This window comes from Bombyx mori, chromosome 13 (assembly GCF_030269925.1).
Source record: "Bombyx mori chromosome 13, ASM3026992v2".
NCBI classification, from domain to species: Eukaryota; Metazoa; Arthropoda; class Insecta; order Lepidoptera; family Bombycidae; genus Bombyx; species Bombyx mori.
In genome coordinates, this window is record NC_085119.1 from 12,345,066 (window position 1) to 12,365,748 (window position 20,683).

Consider the following 20,683-nt stretch of genomic DNA (forward strand, 5'->3'; position numbering starts at 1 on the left):
TGATTAAATGAGTTTAGTTGTTTTCGCCGCGAAAAATTAACGCCGAAATTTTTATATTTTTTATTTATTTTTAATTTTTTATTTTTAAAGTCGTCGTGGCCTAACGGACGTCCGGTGCAATCGTGTTGAGCGATGCACCAGTGTTCGAATATCAGGCGGGTACCAATTTTTGTAATGAAATACGTACTCAACAAGTGTTCACGATTAATTTCCACGGTGAAGGAATAAGATCGTGTAATAAAAATGAAATACTCAAAATTATAATTTGCGTAATTACTGGTGGTAGGACCTCTTGTGGACTCACACGGGTGGGTACCACCACCCTGCCTATTTCTGCCGTGAAGTAGTAATGCGTTTCGGTTTGAAGGGCGAGGCAGCCATTATAACTATACTTGAGACCTTAGAACTTATATCTCAAGGTGGGTGGCGCATTTACGTTGTGGATGTCTATGGGCTCCAGTAACCACTTAACACAAGGTGGGCTGTGAGCTCGTCCACCCATCTAAACAATAAAAAAAAAATAGCTGAAATACTAGCTAGACCAGCTATTTGGAAGTCTAGCCACCCAAAGTATTTCTCGTACTTCTTGTGGAATTCTCCATCTATAGGTAGGTATACTCCGATTCTTATTCAAATCATGTACTTCACAATCTTTTCCAAATAATAGGTCCTGAAAAAAAAAACTATTAATTTGTAAGCAATATCGAGATAATTTCGATATAGACATTTCGCTGTCGGACTTCCTTACTAGTCGCGGCGGCGAACGTGAGTACCCGTGGCCTGCAAACGGTGCTGCGCGAATGGTCGCCTCGTCCACCGCTTCGCTGTTCGCACCGCCGATCCCCGTGGCCAGGCCGTAAAGATTGATTTAGGGCATGTCCCGTATATCGACGATGTGCACCGAGCTTCAGGTCTTGTTTTATAATACGCGACAGAGTCCTAGCGGAAATCTTCATTTCTCGCGATAAATTTTTTTGCATGCTAATGGGCTTTCGACGAATTCTGGCTTTAACAGCATTAACAGCCTTTAAAGTTCTAACACCACGGGCCCATCTTTTCTGGTCTTCGACAGATGAAGTGTTGTTGTATCTGTTGATAGTACGATATACGAACATACGGCTGATACCAAGCTTTTGAAGTGTCTGGAATATGACTGACGACTCCATACCCACTTTGTGCAAGGCGATCACTGCAATCCTATTTTCTTTAACATCCCATTCCATATTGTAATTTCATATGAACACGAAAAAATGTGAAATGGCGCAAAATCGAAAGAAGTTTTTAAGATAATATACGTGTTCCAAATTCAAAATAATTAAAAAGTAAAAAAAAAAAGAAATGTTTATATGTTTTTTAAGGGATTTTATGACCTGGTATCTAAGACCTTTAAGTAATGTTTTATTTTATTTTATATTCTTATTTTTATGAAAAATGATAATATGGAGTGAAATTAAATGAAATGAAGATGATTAATTTGAGACATTAATCAACTGGGATAAAATTAAATGAAATGAGATGAGATGAGATGATATGGGATGAAATATAATCTCAGTAAAATGGTGGTCATTTACTGAGATTTTTTCAGTGGACTTTTCGGAGGATCCCGAGAAGTTACGTCCAGCGGCTTTGTTTCATTTTCCCACATTTGTGCACTTTCACAGATATTAAACAGTCAATAAACCACCGTTATTACACATTTAAATCTGAAGAAACTCTAATAGACAAAATAAAACAAATCACGCAATTTCACTCCTCGTCGTCCCGCTAAAAAGTCCAGTTTATATGTAACAGTATTTATGGCCAAACTGGTTATGTATTTACTCGTATCAGTCTATACAACTATAGTGTTGTTCAAATCCCGCAGACGGCTAACAATTTTTTTATGGAAGTAAGTGGCACGTGCTATGTTTCCACGATACTCCACGATATACTATTATATTTATACGACTAGCGACCCGCCCTCGCTTCGCTTCGGAAACATTAAAACACACATGAAACCAAAAATAAATAAATAAATTAAAAAAGTAGCCTATGTTCATCAGGGACAATGTCGGCATCTAATGGAAAAAGAATTTTTCAAATCGGTCCAGTAGTTTCGGAGCCTATTCGAAACAAACAAACAAACAAATCTTTCCTCTTTATAATATTAGTATAGATATATTTCCACGATGAAGGAATTACGTCTTTAATAGGCAACAAACAAGGAATAATTAAAATTTGGATAGTTACAGGATAGGTACTACTACCATTCTGCCATTTTCTGCCACGAAGCTATTATGCGTTCTGTTTTGAAGCAACAAGATAATAATGGCTTTAAAAATAAATAAAAACGATGCTTCTGGATGACCTTGTCTTTAAGTGATTTTAAATGAAACAAAAAACTTGGCTGCATTGAAAAATACTAACAAAAAAGGAATTTTGAAATCTAATAAAAAAGTACGGTTTCAGAAGGTGTAAACAAAGGATAAATATATTTTTTGTTTAATGTAATTGTATTATAATAAACGAAATTGCTGTAACGTGTTATTTTAATAATGACGGATGGTCTTTAGGTTATAAATCGTTTTCTTCTACTATCATAAGTCATAGCTATAAGCAGTCCTCGGATACCAGTACGCTATCAATTCCGTCCAACCGCCAGTCATCATTAAGAAGCCGGCACTCGCGGACGTGTTATGTTTGAATAGACACTGAATATGAAGCAATATATTTATCGGTTTGTCGTAACGAACGCGTTAACGCTGTTTTACGGCTTTCTAACTTTAGTGATCTTTCTTCGGAATTATGTAAGGAACCCGTTCCGAAATCCATGGGAGCAGAAGTTGAGGCTTGTCCCGCCCGCGCCTCTATCCGACCCCAAGTATGGAATTCACAAGAATATCAAAGTTAATGTAAGTGACAAAATAAATATCGTTCGTATTAGATAATATTTGGTTAAATTGTTATTCGATGAATCATTTATACATTAGTATTGAAAATACATAGCTTTGTGGTTTCTAACGCACAAAAAAAAAGATTTCCAAAAATATAACTGCTTTTTTGTCCTCTTTGTAAGATTAATTTAAAATTAAAACATACTAATAAAAATGAAAATAAGTATTCGTATGAGACCGAGTGCCTTTCTTTTTAAAAAAAATATGGTGCTATGCTAACGGTAGTTGACAATTCGCAATTTCTATAATTTGGCGGCAGAAGTCGGAAATGTACCGATCCGCGAAACTAGTTATGTCCTATCTTAGACTTCTCCTTGTTCTTGCTCATTCATGATTTGAGTTTTATTAAATACTAGATGTACCCGTCTGCTTCGCTGGCCATTTAAAATTAACATTATTATTTCTCACCCCCATAAAGATTCTCCAACACTCATATAAAAATTAGCCTATCCATTAAGTACATGTATTTTCTACATGGACACCAAGTTTCAAGTCAATCGGATGCATGGTTCAGTAGTTATAACGGAACATCCGTAAAAACCACTGTAGATTTATATATTAGTATAGATTAGATATTTTATTATGCCCAAATGTAATTAGTGTTAATCTATCATCTCTACGGGGTCACCAGACTTAGTTCCTCTAGTTGTATATTTGTACGAGTAAGTTTATTAGGATACTATAAGTTGTTATAGATTTAAACGCAGTCTTACTTTTTTTTGTTGCATTGATGCCTGAACCGGCTTACAGCATAAGGATGCAAAGTGGTTACTGGAGCCGATAGCGGTTATACTGCCGTTCTAACCAAAACGCATCGCTTCAAATAAATTATGTTAAAATCAAAATATCTTTGAATACTTTTTTTATTTTAATAAACGTAATTATTGAAAATCATTACTCACAAATGCTAATACAAAGTTATAATATAATATAGCGGACACCGTGATGAGCCTCGGGCTGTAGGATACGAATAACCAAACGCTTGTCATCACTGCATAGTATAAAACAAAGTCGCTTTCTCTGTCCCTATATCCCTATGTTTCTATGCTTAAATCTTTAAAACTACGCAACGGATTTTGGTGCGTTTTTTTTAATAAATAGAGTGATTGAAGAGGAAGGTTCATATGTATAATAACATCCATTAAAAAGTGGAGAAATCAATAATAAATTACAGTTTTCGAAGCGAAGCGAGGGTGGGTCGCTAGTTTGTTAACTATTTAATTTGAAATAATACATGATATAGCTAACAAAAGCCAACCAAAAAAATTTGGATTTGAAAGGAATGAAAATATTCTAATTAGTATGGATGAGATGCAATGAATGTCGTTTTAAAATGAATATTCTCTTATTATTAAGTGAAATTATATCCTGTATTAAACAAAATGTTGCTTAAACCAAATAGCCTTTCACCCCTCGGTATGATCTCTTTTTTATTTATTTTTATTGCCTAAACGTGTGGACGAGCTCACAGTCCACCTGATGTTAAGTGGTTACTGGAGCCCATAGATATCTACAACGTAGACGCGCCACCCACCTTGAGATACAAGTTCTAAGGTCTCAGTATAGTTACAACGGCTGCCCCACCCTTCAAACCGAAACGCATTACTGCTTCACGGCAGACGGTGAAGCAGTAATGCGTTTGCGGCAATAGGCAGGGCGGTGGTACCTATCCGCGCGGACTCACAAGTGGTCCTACCACCAGTAATTACGCAAATTCTAATTTTGCGGGTTTGATTTTTATTACACGATGTTATTCCTTCATAGTGGAAGTCAATCGTGAAAATTTGATAAGTACGTTTTTTATTAGAAATATTGGTACTCGTCTGCGGGATGCGAACACCGGTGCATCGCTAGACACGAATACACCGGACGTCTTATCCTTTAGGCCACGACGACTTCATTATGAAGTGGCACTGGGCTGAACATATATGGTGTAGAACCGATGACCTTTGTAGCAGACGGATTCTTGAGTGGGCACCGTGCATTGGCAAACGTAATAAAAATGCCTCTTGACTAGGTGATGCGATGACTTGCGAACGCAGATAACCCCGAATTGGGGGTTATCTGTGCTTGCGAATAATAGCCGGCAAGAAATGGATAATGAGATCCTAAGACAGGGTTCAGTGGCATAAATTGGAAGAGACTTATGTCGAGCAGTGGACATAAGCCTCTCTGTTATCCTCATCAGCCCATTCACTGGTAGCATCCCGATGGAAGTTAAGGATCTAATCAAAGACCTATGTCCTCTCAAGACTCCCGGTTTCGACGGTATATCTTACGGCGCTATTAAACTTCGACCCCCTGAACTCATCGTGATGTTGGTATCTATTTTCAATGCCGCTATGACGAACTGTATCTTTACCGCGATGTGGAAAGAAGCGGTCATTTTATCGGCATACATAAATCCGGTAAATCAAAAAATCACCCGTCGAATTACCGCACATGTCCTCCTCATGTCTCTAGAGAAGTTGTATGAGCGTCTGTTCTAGAAACGCCTCAGAGACCTCGTCTCATCCAAGGACATTCTCATCGATGAACTATTCGGATTCCGCGCAAATTACTCAACAGGTGCACCGCCTCACGGAACACATTCACGAAGGGCTTAACCGACCAAAACCGTTCTACACGGGAAATTTCTTCTCTTGCTCTGCACGAGACTGTCCGGCACGCCCTTGTTGAAAAGTTTAAAAAACAAACCGTTGTACCAGACTTTGTCGAACGCTTTTGCGACGTCGAAGAAGAAATTTCCCGTGTAGAACGGTTTTGGTCGGTTAAGCCCTTCGTGAATGTGTTCCGTGAGGCGGTACACCTGTTGAGTAATTTGCGCGGAATCCGAATAGTTCATCGATGAGAATGTCCTTGGATGAGACGAGGTCTCTGAGGCGTTTCTAGAACAGACGCTCATACAACTTCTCTAGAGACATGAGGAGGACATGTGCGGTAATTCGACGGGTGATTTTTTGATTTACCGGATTTATGTATGCCGATAAAATGACCGCTTCTTTCCACATCGCGGTAAAGATACAGTTCGTCATAGCGGCATTGAAAATAGATACCAACATCACGATGAGTTCAGGGGGTCGAAGTTTAATAGCGCCGTAAGATATATCGTCGAAACCGGGAGTCTTGAGAGGACATAGGTCTTTGATTAGATCCTTAACTTCCATCGGGATGCTACCAGTGAATGGGCTGATGAGGATAACAGAGAGGCTTATGTCCACTGCTCGACATAAGTCTCTTCCAATTTAGGCCACTGAACCCTGTCTTAGGATCTCATCATCCATTTCTTGCCGGCTATTATTCGCAAGCACAGATAACCCCCAATTCGTGAACCGCTCTTTTCGATATCGTGTCGAAGGAACCCGCCCCTCACCGCGACCGCTCATGGCTGGAATCCTGCAGTGCTCTGTCCTCTCGCTTTTCCTAATTCGTTTATTTATCAACGAAATTCCCCGGTCGCCGCCGACCCAGTTAGCCTTATTCCTGACGGCAAAACCGTACACTACTTGAGCAGAAAAAAGTCCTCGATTAGTCGCGAGTAAACTCCAGAGCGCAGCTGTAACCCTCGGATAGTGGTTCCTAAAATGGCGCATAGACATCAACCCAGCGAAAACCACAACAGTGCTATTTCACAGAGGAAACTCAACGCGTATTTCCTACCGCATTAGGAGGAGAAATATCACATCCCCGGTCACCTTCTTCGGTCAACCCATACTCTGGGCTAGGAAAGTCAAGTACCTGGGAGTCACCCTGGATGCATTCATAGCATTCTACCTGCATATAAAATCAGTCCACGACCGCGACGGGCTTATTCTCGGCAGACTCCCTACCCCATGATCTGTAAGCGGAGTAAAATGTCTCTTCGAAACAAGGTGACACATTATAAAACTTACATAAGGCCCGTCATGACTTACGCAAGTGTGGTGCCCGCTCACGTAGCCCGCACACACATAGACACCCTACAATCCCGTTTTTGTAGGTTAGCCGTCGGAGCTCTGTGATTCATGAGGACTGTTGATCTACAGAACGACCTGGGCCTCGAATAAATCTGGAAATAGATGAAGTCAACGCCGGAACGGTACTTCAATAAAAATATGCGTCATGATAATCGCCATATCGTTGCCGCCGCTGACTACTTCCCGAACCCTGATCACGCAGGAACCAGTCACCGTCGACACACCAGACACGTCCTTACGGATCCATCATATCCAACAACCCTTGCATTAGACGCCTTTAGTTCTAATACTAGGAGTAGGAACCCCGGTAACATTTCTCGTCGAATTTGGCAAAGAGTTCGACGTGCAACCTAATCTACACATCAGCCGGCTGAGTTTCTCGCCGAATCTCCTCAGCGGGTCGCGATTTCGATCCGGTAGTAGATAGATTCGCGAAGCAGCTACTCTTGAGTTGCTAAGTCTCCTTTGGAGGCGCTCCGGTAGCTGTTAGCAAATCCCACCCCTCCTGGCTGAGCCCCTGCTCGTCCAGTTATCCTGAAAGTAAAACTAACCAGAAATTTCTCAAGCATAAAAAAGGCTGATAGTTCAGTAAACTATTTACAATTATTATTTAAGCTACCGAACAGGTTGTATCATAAGGAAAAATAAACTACTAATTACTTACTTCGGTATTCTTGGCATGCTTTTTTTTAAGTAAAATAATTTAGAGCATTTTATCGGGTATTGAAATTGTCTAATCATTTTAAGAATTTTTATTGCTTTCTATTTATTCCACGATTACCCAGAAAAATAATGTAATATTGTTAGGTTAGTGTTCCCACTACGTGTTAGTATTCCCACATCCGTAAATTCCACACTGAGGATTTTATTTCATCACACTTTCAAATACCTGAATAGATTTGATGTTGATGATGGTTTGTGCATGTTGAGTTTTATCACGTTTTCGTTTTTTGGTTGGGCAGTTTAGTATTATTATTTTAGTTATCTTTTGTTGACGTATTTTTACACTTTAAATTCTCCATTCTGAATGGTCTGTATAGTTTTTTTGTGTAAACAAAGTTCTTTCTGCTTAATAACTACAGGAATGCGGCTTTGGCTTCTTCAAGCTACCTACTGCTATTATTTCCATCATTTGTCCGTGGTAGCAGCATCGCCAACTTGTTTCATGAAATGAAAAAAATCTTGGCTCTCCTTTACTTCCGGTTTGAGTACCTACTATTAAATAACACGTCGTTTTGAGAGTTTATACCTACATACTTTATTATGTCACCGTGGCCTTCTTGCCTAGTATGCTGCGTAGTTATGTCATAATTTTGAAGAGTACTTGGTACAATTGAGAATCGGAGGACAGACACTGAAGGTGAAGGTCCGCATTCTTCATGTAGTGATTAATTTCTACGCCTTCCGGTTACAACATAAAATCAGGTGGTCCGTGTGTTCGTAATAAACGTTATATCATAAACGACAACAATAATAAAAGTAACTATTTTTCGGTTCGGCAAAATAAAACTATTTTCAAGGCTTTCTAGCATACGATAAGAAGAACGATAAGAAAACTCCATAATATACTTTGAATAACTTCATAGTTTACACAAAACAACACACCCAGGTTTTGGAAATGTTCGTATTTTAGCCCACTTTCACTTTAAGCTCTGCGGTGTAAGCAAGGAGACGAATCCGTTGCTATGTTAAAAGAAAACGAGGGCTCATAATGTATTCTAATCAGTTAACTAATATAATATTTTTCCGTATAGACTTAGTACGTTATAGAAGAAGATAAAATAAAGATATATTATTATTCATATAACATACAGATTAATGCACGTACGTAGCTCAATTAATACCGAGTTCTTGTCGTGTATTAAGCTGCGGTTTTTCCAACCACGTAAATTATGTATAAGAAAACGCAGGCGGCATTTGTGGTAAATTACCTCCGCCGTATATTCGTAACTACTAGTCAATGTTTTCATTAGTTTGTTGTAAACTGTTTTTATTAAACCGCTATGCTTTCGACTCAATGGTGCTAAGTTGCTATTGGTTACCCTAGATATTGCCACATCGTGACTGTTGTTTTCTACTTTGGAAGATATCACCAGTGTGCTTAGTGCGAGTTTTTTAGTGTTCTCGATAGCGTAAAAGTTAACTCAAATTTGTATGCAGTTGCAAACTGTTACGGTATTGAGAAAGTAAAAGAATTCGCAATAAGCACAGAGTACATACCTACATGTCATATTAGTGTACATTTAGTATTAGTATACTGTACATAGGTATTCATTTAAAGTTTTATCCCTAAAAGAGTTCAAAACAATCGCATCATTCGACACGAGTAAGGCCACGGACGCATCGAAGTGTAAAAGAGGTTGTCCTTGTATTGAGGTCTTCTTTCGATATAAAAAAGTTAGGCTATACAAAACTTGTATACGTCCAATCATAACTAATACAAATGTGGCTTGTGCTCACATAGGATTAACTTCAAATTCTTCAATTTCCCTCCTTGGATTAGCAATCGGCACACAATGGTACGTGAGGAATGTGGATCTTTATTATAATCTAGATCTCGAACCACCAACTGTAAATGTATCAAGACGTATTTAACGGCCTAGATACGTCCTGATACATTACTACTGTTGTACTATGTACTACATTATATTTACTGTTGTTCGCTACTATACTAGCACCGGTCAAAGCGCAGGTCACCGCATTCGTCGAACTTGATTCCCACAATGGTGGTAGATGCATTCACGAAACTGCTGCTTTTGTGCTGCTAGCCGCTAGGCCTAAGAATATGTCACCCTTTTTATGACGTTTTATTGAAATATTCGAAAGGGTGTTAGAAGAAATGTTAAGAAAAGGTCAACGTAAAAAAAACACAGATACTTTTCACTGTTAGGTAATGTTTTGTAATCACATGTCAGCGAACAAAATTGTTGTAATATTGATTCATTATGTTTTATTGTATGGTTTTGCAATGGTAAAATGTTCATCACTTTCATTCGAAGGAAGTATCTACCACTAATAGACTTACGGGTCGCTTGTCGTGGTCAATACTGAATTTTACTTAGATTATGAAGGATATAGAATATAGAATTGGTTATTGATAATTTGATGAGATTAAGTAAGTACTCAACAGAACGGTGATATTGGTACGTTACTCTCTTCGTGACACGTATTTTACTGTTGGTTCTGAGTCCGCACGGGTAGGTACCACCACCCCGCCTATTTCTGTCGTGAAGCAGTAATGCGTTTCGGTTTGAAGGGCGGGGTAGCCGTTGTAACTATACTGAGACCTTAGAACTTATATCTCAAGGTGGGTGGCGCATTTACGTTGTAGATGTCTATGGGCTCCAGTAACCACTTAATACCAGGTGGGCTGTGAGCTCGTGCACCCATCTAAGCAATAAAATAAAAACGTAATTGCAAATTCAGTAACATTTATTTAAGCTGTTTTTTAAATTTTAAAATTCCTTCACAAAATTCATCGTCAGCTCTCCTGCTATAGGTACGTTGTTTATACCTACATTGTTGCGTGTTTATTTTGAAATCTTTATGATTCACAATGACAAACGTTTTTTTGTTGTTACGTTCGTGAAACTCTGTGATTTAACGATACAAGCGAAACATACATTGCATATTTTAATATACACTGAGTGCTGTGAATTCATCCGTGTTCAATTCGTGACAACGTTCCGCTTTCTGACTGTTGTACCTAAATATTTTCATTATATCTTTCTTAGTTTGATCGCGACATTTATAAACGTCAAGATTTGTATACCTAATACTTAAGGTTACCGAGAAAAAGGACATTGAATAATAAAAAATTGTGTAGGTTAATGATGCAGGTGGACAAACAAGTTTATAGGCTAAGCGTATGTAATGAAAGTTAAATAAGAAAATAAATAGTTCGGTAGGCAGCGGCTTGGCTCTGCCCCTGGCATTGGTGAAGTCCATGGGCGACGGTAACCTCTCACCATCAGGTGGGCCGTATGCTCATCTACCTACAAGGGTAGGTAATAAAAAAAAGTTAATATATATATAATAGTAATATTTCAAATCACTAAAAAAGAATATCGTTGTGAAATAACTTTACAATTAACTAGCGACCCGCCCTCGCTTCGCTTCGGAAACATTAAAACACACATGAAACCAAAAAAATAAAATTAAAAAAAATTAAAAAAAAGTAGCCTATGTTCATCAGGGACAATGTCGGCTTCTAATGGATTTTTCTAATGAATTTTTCAAATCGGTCCAGTAGTTTCGGAGCCTATTCGAAACAAACAAACAAACAAATCTTTCCTCTTTATAATATTAGTATAGATTAGTATAGATAATTTTTGATGAAGCGTGTTGCAGATAATAACATGTACTTTTAGGTTAGGAATATTATGTTCTTTTTTTTAGAATAAATTAAGTGGGTGACTTACGAACTTAAAGTAAAGCGGTTTATATGACCGGGAACTTACTCGGCTTGACGTCGGTGACACACGTGAAGCTTACTCAATCTGTATTGCGATGTAGTCTACAGAAGAAGTTTTGTGTCATTTAAGAATTATATCTACCACCTAATAAAAAAAAAGACGAAGTGGAAAATGGCGGCTCACAGATCGCAGAGCTGCCACACGTACGAGCGTAGGCGGGTTATGAGCAAAATTTAAAATTTGTCGCTACGCCAACGAATCGGCAGCTTGCGAAAGCGAAAAAGGTTGTCGAGCCACAAGTTCGCGAACTTACTCGCACCGGTACGTCTATCACCCACTCTAGGTTTCAAAGACAAGGAATACATAATGTTGAATATGAACGTTTTGTCATCTAACTCATACGCCCACATACAAGTGGCCAGGCCACAACGACACATTGTCACACGTGCATCTTTCAGATTTATCTATTTGGCAATAAGCCAACAGACATTGACAAAGAAAGGCTTTCGGTATTAAATTTTAGTATCGTTACCATTAGATTAAATTAAAAGTATGGTGCACGTGCAACTTGGTCCACGTGAAAGAAGTCAAATTTCTCTTGCCGTTTGTAATATTGTAGTTTTCTTAAAATTTTCATCATCATCAAATCAAATTTCTCTTGTATTAAGGAATGCTGTGTTTAAGAGAAACGACCTAGCTAGCTTTATCCTTTCCCTCTCTCCACGGTAGAGTGGTTCGCGAGACGGTCTGTCTATTTTTTTTCTCACTCACGTTCTTCCTAAATTGTATCTTTTCTCTCTAGCTGTAACGAATCTGTCGCGAGTTAAATTTTACTCTCAACACGCTTAAAAAAGTTTCACTTCAAAAATAGTTTTCTGTGAGTAAAAATAAAAGCCTTTAAATAGGCAGCCACGAACACTAATAATAACCGAGTATTTTTTTCTAACCTTCATAAATATGCTTTTTTTTTATTGCTTTGATGAGTAGACGAGCTCAGAGCCCACCTGGTGCTAAGTGGTTACTGGAGCCCATAGACATCTACGACGTAAATGCGCCACCCACCTGGAGATATAATTTCTAAGGTCTCAGTATAGTTACAACGGCTACCCCACCCTTCAAACCGAAACGCATTACTGCTTCACTACAGAAATAGGCGGGGTGGTGGTACCTACCCGTGCGGACTCACAAGAGGTCCTACCACCAGTAATTACGCAAATTATAATTTTGCGGGTTTTGATTTTTATTACACGATATTATTCCTTCACCGTGGAAGTCAATCGTGAGCACTTGTTAAGTACGTATTTCATTAGAAAAATTGATACCCGCCTGCGGAATTCGAACACCGTTGCATCGCTCGATACGAATGCACCGGACGTCTTATCCTTTAGGCCACGACGACTTCCGTTATGCGTTATGCTAAGCGACACGAAATTGAGACAAACAGATGTTCTGTATTATATTCATGCAATACAAGATAGCTAATTATGAAAACAATATTATATAAGGTTGCGATGCCTACGGCTTAAAATACTTATTATTTATTATTCTGTCATTTTATTTATTATTTTCAGGGCATAAAACTACATTACGTTGAAAGCGGCGACCCTTCGAAGCCTTTAATGATTTTTCTACATGGTTTTCCTGAATTCTGGTATTCATGGAGATACCAAATTTTGGAATTTAAGAAAGATTATTGGTACGTAAAATACATATATTGTTATGTACTATGTTGTTATGTATTAACAAGACTTGCAAGCTGACTATATGCATGCGAGCTGGGAAGCGCTCGCTACTCAGTGACGAGCCAACCTCCATAGCGTAGCGTAGCAGTCCTACTTCTTTTCCTATTTGTTTTAGTCATTACATAGTAGATGTCTCTGGGCTCCAGTAACCACATACCACTAGGTGGGCTGTGAGCTCGTCCACCCATCTAAGCAATAAAAAAAATTGTAACCTCGAGGGGTTATATTAGATTCTCCGGGCGAGGAGGTGAGCTTACGGGGCTCTAACCTGAGGACGTTGTTAACACTAGTCTTAGCAAGAGCAATGCTTAGGAAAATCTACCATCCGGTGGGACACACGACCCACTGAGAAGATCTGGCGAGAAACTTAGTGGGCTGTAGCCATCCTAGTGTGTCCGTAGCTTAATTTCGGCGTACTACTCGTATAAGCATGACTCAATGCCCTGGTTGATGCTCAACAGCGAGTGCGATGCGACTTCTGCGAGTGCATCATTTTAAAGAAGCAGGTGGCTTAGCGTGAGAGTGGTTCTTGTTTCTGCACGAATTCCTGACTGTCGAGCCGGGGGCCGGGCTAAGTATCTGCCCTGGTCACCTAACTGTTAGTTAGAATTCATTGGACTTCGCCTACGGGTTGGGGGCGGAGCATGTTGGTGATCAACCGACTAAAATCCCTTAAAACTAACTTGGATCGGTCTAAGCATTCATTAAATTGTTAAAGGTGCATAGCCGTTGACATGCGAGGATACGGAGATTCCGAAAGAGTTGAAGATGTCTCCGCCTACAAGTTAAATCTGCTCATTGACGACATCAAATATTTAGTTAAGGAGCTGGGTAAGTATAGATTTTTATTTTGGTTTAATGAATCTATAATAAATTTGCTAGCAGTGGTTCGTTTATTTTTGTTATCGAGGATAACCGTTATTTGAATTGAAATTAAGATTTTTATTTCACATCGCAAGTTGGCAGCATTTAATTTATGTGTCCTTTCTAAGGGGGCAATAACCCTTGACCAAATATGTCGCGAACTCGGTTTCCGATATGAGACTATAATTTGAAAGTCTGATAAAACTGTGTTTTTTTTTTAAATATATCGAAGCACATAGCTCACGTAGTACCATATTCGAATAACTCAAAGTTTTAACAAAAAAGAGTAAATCGACTACAAAAAAATATGAGAATATCATCAATGAAGTCGAAGTCAATTAAATAAGCATTATTAAGAATATGTCAATTAAAATACTACCGGCTAGTTCCTGATAAAATGTAAATGCTATGAGAAACATGTTAAACATGAGAAGTATCAGATTTGAATTAAATAATCATAAATCGTACAGGTATAAAAGAATTTTGAAATAACACACATAAAATCACAGTCGATTTTTTTTATTGCCTTTGCAGGCAGACGAGCATACGGCCCACTTGATGGTGAGTGGTTACCGTCGCCCATGGACTTCAGCAATGCCAGGGGCAGAGCCAAGCCGCTGCCTACCGCTAAATCCTCCTTGAGAGGATCCTAATTGAGATCCTCCTCCTTTTTTGCTGTTGGCAAAAGTGTGGCTCTAAGTGGCTCTAAGTTTCTTGACATCTCCTGTGATGAACTGCTAGCCGAAGCGGTGGTAAAACTAGGACGATTTGAATGTACCTGTAAAAGTCTATTTGGAGAAAATACACATTGATTATACAAACAGAAAATGTTAATACTATAGTTATGGAAACATATCGATAACATAAATAGCCCATTATCACTGAACTGAGCAAGTCATCGTATTTTTAACGCACAAACATAATTTAAATGTAAAATCAGTTTTAGTTATAAGTATGTATATGTTATTTTAAAGGTTGTTTAAAATTACAGGTCGTGAGAAGTGCATTTTAGTCTCGCATGACTGGGGAGGTGCGATAGCGAATGCTATACGAAATTCGTACCCCGAAATAGTCAGCGCATTGATTATGTTAGCCAGCATGTCAACCGCAGCTTCTATTCACGAAATATGGAACAATTCAAAGCAGTTCTTAATGTCTTGGTATTCAATTTAAAGTTATTCTGATCGCTCCTTAGTTTTTATTTAGTTTATCGTGCAAACAATTAGTTTTTGATTAAGTAAAGATTCGTAATTTTATTAATGAAGTCTATCAATATGGTCAAAAAAGACTTAAGTTGTATGAAGTTGCCATAAAATGGTGATTACATTTAATTTTGATAATTTTAAATAAGGCCAAGACCGCAAATTCACACACAAAATATAAAACAGTAAATAGAATAAAATAGTAAAATTGAGACTTGATCCTGATATCTCTTGGTGGCTGGTAGCCTTCAAATTATAACCTTTATAGGTTTCGGTAACCATTTAACACTGGATGGACTTTGAATATTATGTCGTTTAGTAGATATTTACCTATTTGTATTTCGACGTAAATATCTTGTTCAAATTTCACGATTTTCTAAGTGTCTAAAAGTACGTTTCAACTTTCTTATAAATATTTCTGTTACAGTTCATTTTTCTCCTTAATTAGTTAAATAGACACACGGCTTGCACGTTTAATTGTAACAACCTTATCACCGCTTTCCCGATCATCGTTCCCGCCGAACCCGTCGCTTGCGACGAAGGACTCGACAAGTATACACAGACATAACCCACAGACACAGCCCACTGAGTTTCTTGCCGGATCTTCTCAGTGGTTCGCGTTTCCGATCCGGTCGTAGATTCTGCGAAGCACGGCTCTTGTTAGGGTTCGTGTTAGCAACGTCGTCAAGTTTGAGCCCCGTGAGCTCACCTACTAGTTAAGGTTACGCTGAAATAGCCTCCCAAAGCTATCAGCTTAGGTAGGAAAAAAAATCCGCTTCCCGAGCGTTATGACATGTCTTTCTTCAAACGAGGCTTGTGTAGAGTGCTAAACTGTAGGCAGCGGCTTGCTCTTGGCATTGTTGATTTCCATTAACGACGGTCAGCACTCATCATCAGATGGGCCGTATGCTTGTCTGCTCACAAGGGCAATAAAAAAAGAACACTAACAAAATAAATTTAAGGAATAAAATTTGTTTTTAGGTACTTCTTCCTGTTTCGTCTACCTTGGCTGCCAGAGCAGTTTGTCTCAATGAACGACCTTGAGATACATGATAAGATATTACTTGTTCCTGGCAACACGTATGTCGACAAGCAAGATGTCGAATGTTACAAGTACTGGTTTTGTAAGCCTTGTAAGTGTTCCATTTTATTTATTAGTATTACGTAGAAGCCCAAGATATCGTAGAATGTTGCAAGGAAGATTAAGAATCACTAATAGTGCAGATGTAAATTAATGTGTAATAAAAGTAGGTTTATCGAATTTATTTCGAAGAACGCTACCAACACTATTTTATAACAATGGAAATAAAGTATAAAATTAATTGGGTGATACGTAAGAAGACGTTCAGAAAAAAAAATGTAGTAAAGCCAATAAGGTGTAATTTGTAATGTAATAAGTAAGGTATACTTTGTAGTCGTCGTGGCCTAAAGGATAAGACGTCCGGTGCATTCGTATATAGCGATGCAACGGTGTTCGAATCCCGCAGGCGGGTACCAATTTTTCTAATGAAATACGTACTTAAAAATTGTTCACGATTGACTTCCACGGTGAAGGAATAACCCGGTAATAAAAATCAAACCCGCAAAATTATAATTTGCGTAATTACTGGTGGTAGGACCTCTTGTGAGTCCGCACGGGTAGGTACCACCGCCCCGCCTATTTCTGCCGAGAAGCAGTAATGCGTTTCGGTTTGAAGGGTGGGGCAGCCGTTGTAACTATACTGAGACCTTAGAACTTATATCTCAAGATGTGTGGCGCATTTACATTGTAGATGTCTATGGGTTCCAGTAACCATTTAACACCAGGTGGGCTGTGAGCTCGTCCACACACCAGGCAATAAAAAAAAATTAAAAAAAAGGTTACAAAATTAATTGACTAATACCTGAATTAAGCATAAAATAATCATCATTTTTCTAGAACGTTGACATTTTACAAACTCGAAATTTATGGGATAGGTATCTGGTGATTCCTTTTGTGTTTTCCTTAAAAAAATTATTGGCACCTGCCTTTATTTTCGGAAATTTACTTGAGTGGCAAAATATCAATTAGCAAACATTAAAAAGGGTTTTTAGTTGTTTTTAAATAAAAATTTTAACCCTACCTATTTGCTGATAGCCTAAGGGGCTAATCCAGCTACGTCCGAACGGGAAGGTGAGCTCATGGGCTCAACCTCAGAAATTTTGCTAACATTAGCCCTAACAAGAGCAGTGATTCGTAGAATTTATCAGTGGATCGATATTGCGACCCACTGAGAAGGTCCGGTGAGAAACATAATGGGCTGTGTCTATAGGTTAGTTCATGAATAGTAATCGACAAGTTAGACGAGGACGGTGACCGGTACTTGAGGAGCCTAAAAGCAAGAGTGGATCCGGAGGATCCGACAAAACGTATTTCGGGCGACGGCGGCTTAGCGTTGACCTTTCGCCTGGGTCGGATATGTTAAATCACTTCATGAGGGGCCGACGCTATGTCCTCTAAGTGTCGACTGGTCGCTACGGAGGGTAGCAGTCGAAATGCTCTCCAGGCCGTGCCTGCATATAGCCTTCAATGCGTAGGTTTGCACCTATTCGTATTCCGGCGATTCCGGCTATTCCTTTTGACTTGAAAAAAAAGGGTATCACGCAACGTCTAACGTGCCTATAGATACCACCATAAATGCAGCTACCCACATTGATGCGTCAATGTGACGTTACCACGTTACCGTTATAGCTGAATTAACGCTTAACCTACCTCTAAGTCGAATTGCTCTACGACAAAAGAAGGCATGGCAGAAGATGGAAGTCTTTGATCAACTTTGATGGAATAATAAATAAGCAATGGCTCATGGCGAAAAGTGCATAGGAGCTCGTGAATGCCGGGGTTGCTTTTTCTGATTTTTAAAACATCCGGACTGACTATAAACAAGTAAAATCAAATTGTTTAAATTTCTTATTGTTTCAGATGCTCTGACTCCACCCATTAATTACTACCGTGCCAACTTCGATTATATCGCAAATGATAAATATTACAAAGATAATGTTCCAATGCTAGTCGTACACGCTGCCAAAGATTTGTACATCAACAAAACAGTTCTGGAAGCTATGAAGAAACAATACGAATACATCGAAACTGTAATAGTCGACGGTGTCGGACATGCACTACAGCAACACGATCCAGACAGAATCAATAAAATAATTCGAGATTTTCTAGCCAAGAACAATCTATAAATGTCTGATTCAATTTGTAATGAAGAACATGTTTTGCAAATTGTGACATTTTTATACTGCAAAATAAACAGTATTGATGCGCAAAAATAAATAAATATAAGTTTAAATTGTATTTATTTGTCTTTAACTCTGCTCAATGCTTCGCTAGAAGTAATAGTGTTCTGTGGCCCAATGCCTTGATCCAGCTTACGCTGACTTCAAGGCATGGTAGCTTGTTCCTTTTGCTTACAAGATACCTAATGTTTATTTAACGAGTTTATTTGTAAAAATCAATGTATTCAATTAATAAAACCAAAAATATGAAGTAACAATATATTATTATTAAATTGTACACAGTAATAGAGTACCAATAAATTTACATTTGTTCCATTCATATGGTCTATATTTTGCAAATTTCTCGTTACATTTTCGCGAGCATTAAAAGAGGATTTTTGTATTACTCTTGTATGCCTACGAGCATGCGGCCCACAATATATTGAGTGGTTACAGTCGCTCATGGATCTCAGCAATACCAGGGGCAGAGCCTATCCGTTGACTACGAAGCAACTCGTCGAGATTCCGTCTGTTACCTACCTACATCCATAATTTGTAAAAAATATATTCTTGCTTCACATTGTTTGACATGATACAGTTAACAAGAATATACGAAAAATATCATGGTCAAGGGACCGTCAAGCTCCACAGACTATAGCGAAACCCGAATCAACTCCTAAAATGTTTTTTTTAACCTACTTACTGCTAGTAGCTTCAAGGGGTTATACTAGCTTGTACAGAACGTGTAGCCAAGCTCACGGAGCTTAGCCTGAGGAACTTTTTTAACATTTGCCCTAGCAAGAGCAGTACTCCGCAGAATCTACCACCGGATTGGAAACACGACCCACTGAGAAGATCAGAAACTCAGTGGGCTTTGAATTCACAAAGACGTGTCTAAGACATTGATGGGGATCAAATTGTAGATTTTTAAGTATGTCGAATATCAACGTTAATTTATACTCACTAGGTAGTCGTTATTTTAGAGCAATTAAAATACATTCAATTTATAACATACTACAGTAACTTCTACAAATTGTGATACAGCTTCGTGTCACGACAACTCTTTGGACACTTTTGACAGCAGCTACAAAATAATCCATTAATGATAATTACTACATACTACAAGTATATAATTTATGCATACTACTTAAGTAACAGATGGACTTTTTGGCGGGAACGCGAGGAGTGAAGTTGTGTGATTTTTTTTAGTTTGTCTGTTTAGTGTTTCTTCAGGTTTAAATGTGTAATAACGGTGGTTTATTAACTGTTTAGTATCTGTGAAGGTGCACAAATGTGGGAAAATGAAATAAAGCCGTTGGACGTAACTTCTCGAGATTATATTTCATCTCATATCATCTCATTTCATTTAATTTCATTTCATCCCAGTTGATGAATGTCTCAAATTAATCATCTTCATTTCATTTCACTCCATGTTATCATTTTTCATAAAATTTAGAATATAAATTAAAATAAGACATGACTTAAAGGTCATAATTACCAGGTCACAAAATCCCATAAAAAATCATATTTATTTTTATTTTAAATTATTATTTTGCTTAACGTTCTAATTTCTGCCAGTCAAGTTTGATGTTTTGAAGGGACGCCTTTACCTGTTGAAATCGATACTTTATTGGTGTTTTCATTTCACGACAGCTCACCTAGGATTAGTGGAGCATTTTTCAAGGCTTATTTTCTCAGGTTTTCCCATTTGTGGTACCTACCTACTTCTTCTTATGCCGGCCACTGTTTGCGCGCATGTGTAGGGCCGTCAAACATTCATTCGCAAACTTAGCTTTGCAAATGGGTTCGGTATTTAATTTGCGAACCCGTTTGCGCTTCTTCCTACACTTGTTTACGAATGTCTCACGAATTTCTCTTCCTTTTTAATTCGTCAATAGAACATTGACGAGAAAAAGAGTTTTGAATTCTTTCCCAGACATCATTAACAGCCATGCTGTTTTTATGGGATTTCTTTTGATGAAGATACGCTACACAGGAGACGCCACGAACTATGAAAATGACGATACGTCCATTACCTTCGCAATCGTCGGCGCAACTGGGCAAATGAATGTGTGGTAAACTCAATCCAGAGCCGTATGGTAGGTACGTGGGAAAAAAGATCTCTGGAAGCGCACTGTGATGAACGCTACTCTACTCCGGTGGCAGGTACGTTCAATGGTGTGTTTTACACTTCTACAACTTAAACTATTTTTGAAGCATTAGGATATTTGAATTAATATCCAGTGGCACGGTGATCTTACCATATAATCTGGTGATTTAAAATATTGTTGCAAGTTGAGGCATTTAAGCGGTGTAGGCAATGCTCATAAT

The 20,683-nt window shown here is 38.4% G+C and overlaps 1 protein-coding gene across 2 annotated transcripts; it reads left to right on the forward strand.

The window, feature by feature from the left end:
* The first annotated feature begins 1,867 nt into the window (after window positions 1-1,867).
* Window positions 1,868-18,431, forward strand: LOC101742214 (epoxide hydrolase 4). 2 transcript variants are annotated; one of them, XM_038015086.1, is made up of 6 exons: window positions 1,868-1,888; window positions 12,876-13,000; window positions 13,765-13,877; window positions 14,902-15,070; window positions 16,094-16,245; window positions 18,054-18,431. In XM_038015086.1, the coding sequence occupies exons 1-6, from the start codon at window positions 1,883-1,885 to the stop codon at window positions 18,317-18,319; spliced, it is 831 nt and encodes a 276-aa protein (XP_037871014.1). In that variant the 5' UTR covers window positions 1,868-1,882; the 3' UTR covers window positions 18,320-18,431. The 2 variants fall into 2 exon arrangements, with proteins under 2 accessions (XP_037871014.1, XP_004927786.2); XM_004927729.5 differs by lacking the exon at window positions 1,868-1,888 and adding an exon at window positions 2,385-2,891.
* The last annotated feature ends 2,252 nt before the right edge of the window (window positions 18,432-20,683 follow it).

Coding starts and splice junctions, on each gene's coding strand:
- LOC101742214 (XM_004927729.5), top strand. CDS start 2,697: ATGAAGCAATATATTTATCGGTTTGTCGTAACGAACGCGTTAACGCTG. Junction 13,001..13,764: donor GAATTTAAGAAAGATTATTG/GTACGTAAAATA, acceptor AAATTGTTAAAG/GTGCATAGCCGTTGACATGC. Junction 15,071..16,093: donor AAGCAGTTCTTAATGTCTTG/GTATTCAATTTA, acceptor ATTTGTTTTTAG/GTACTTCTTCCTGTTTCGTC.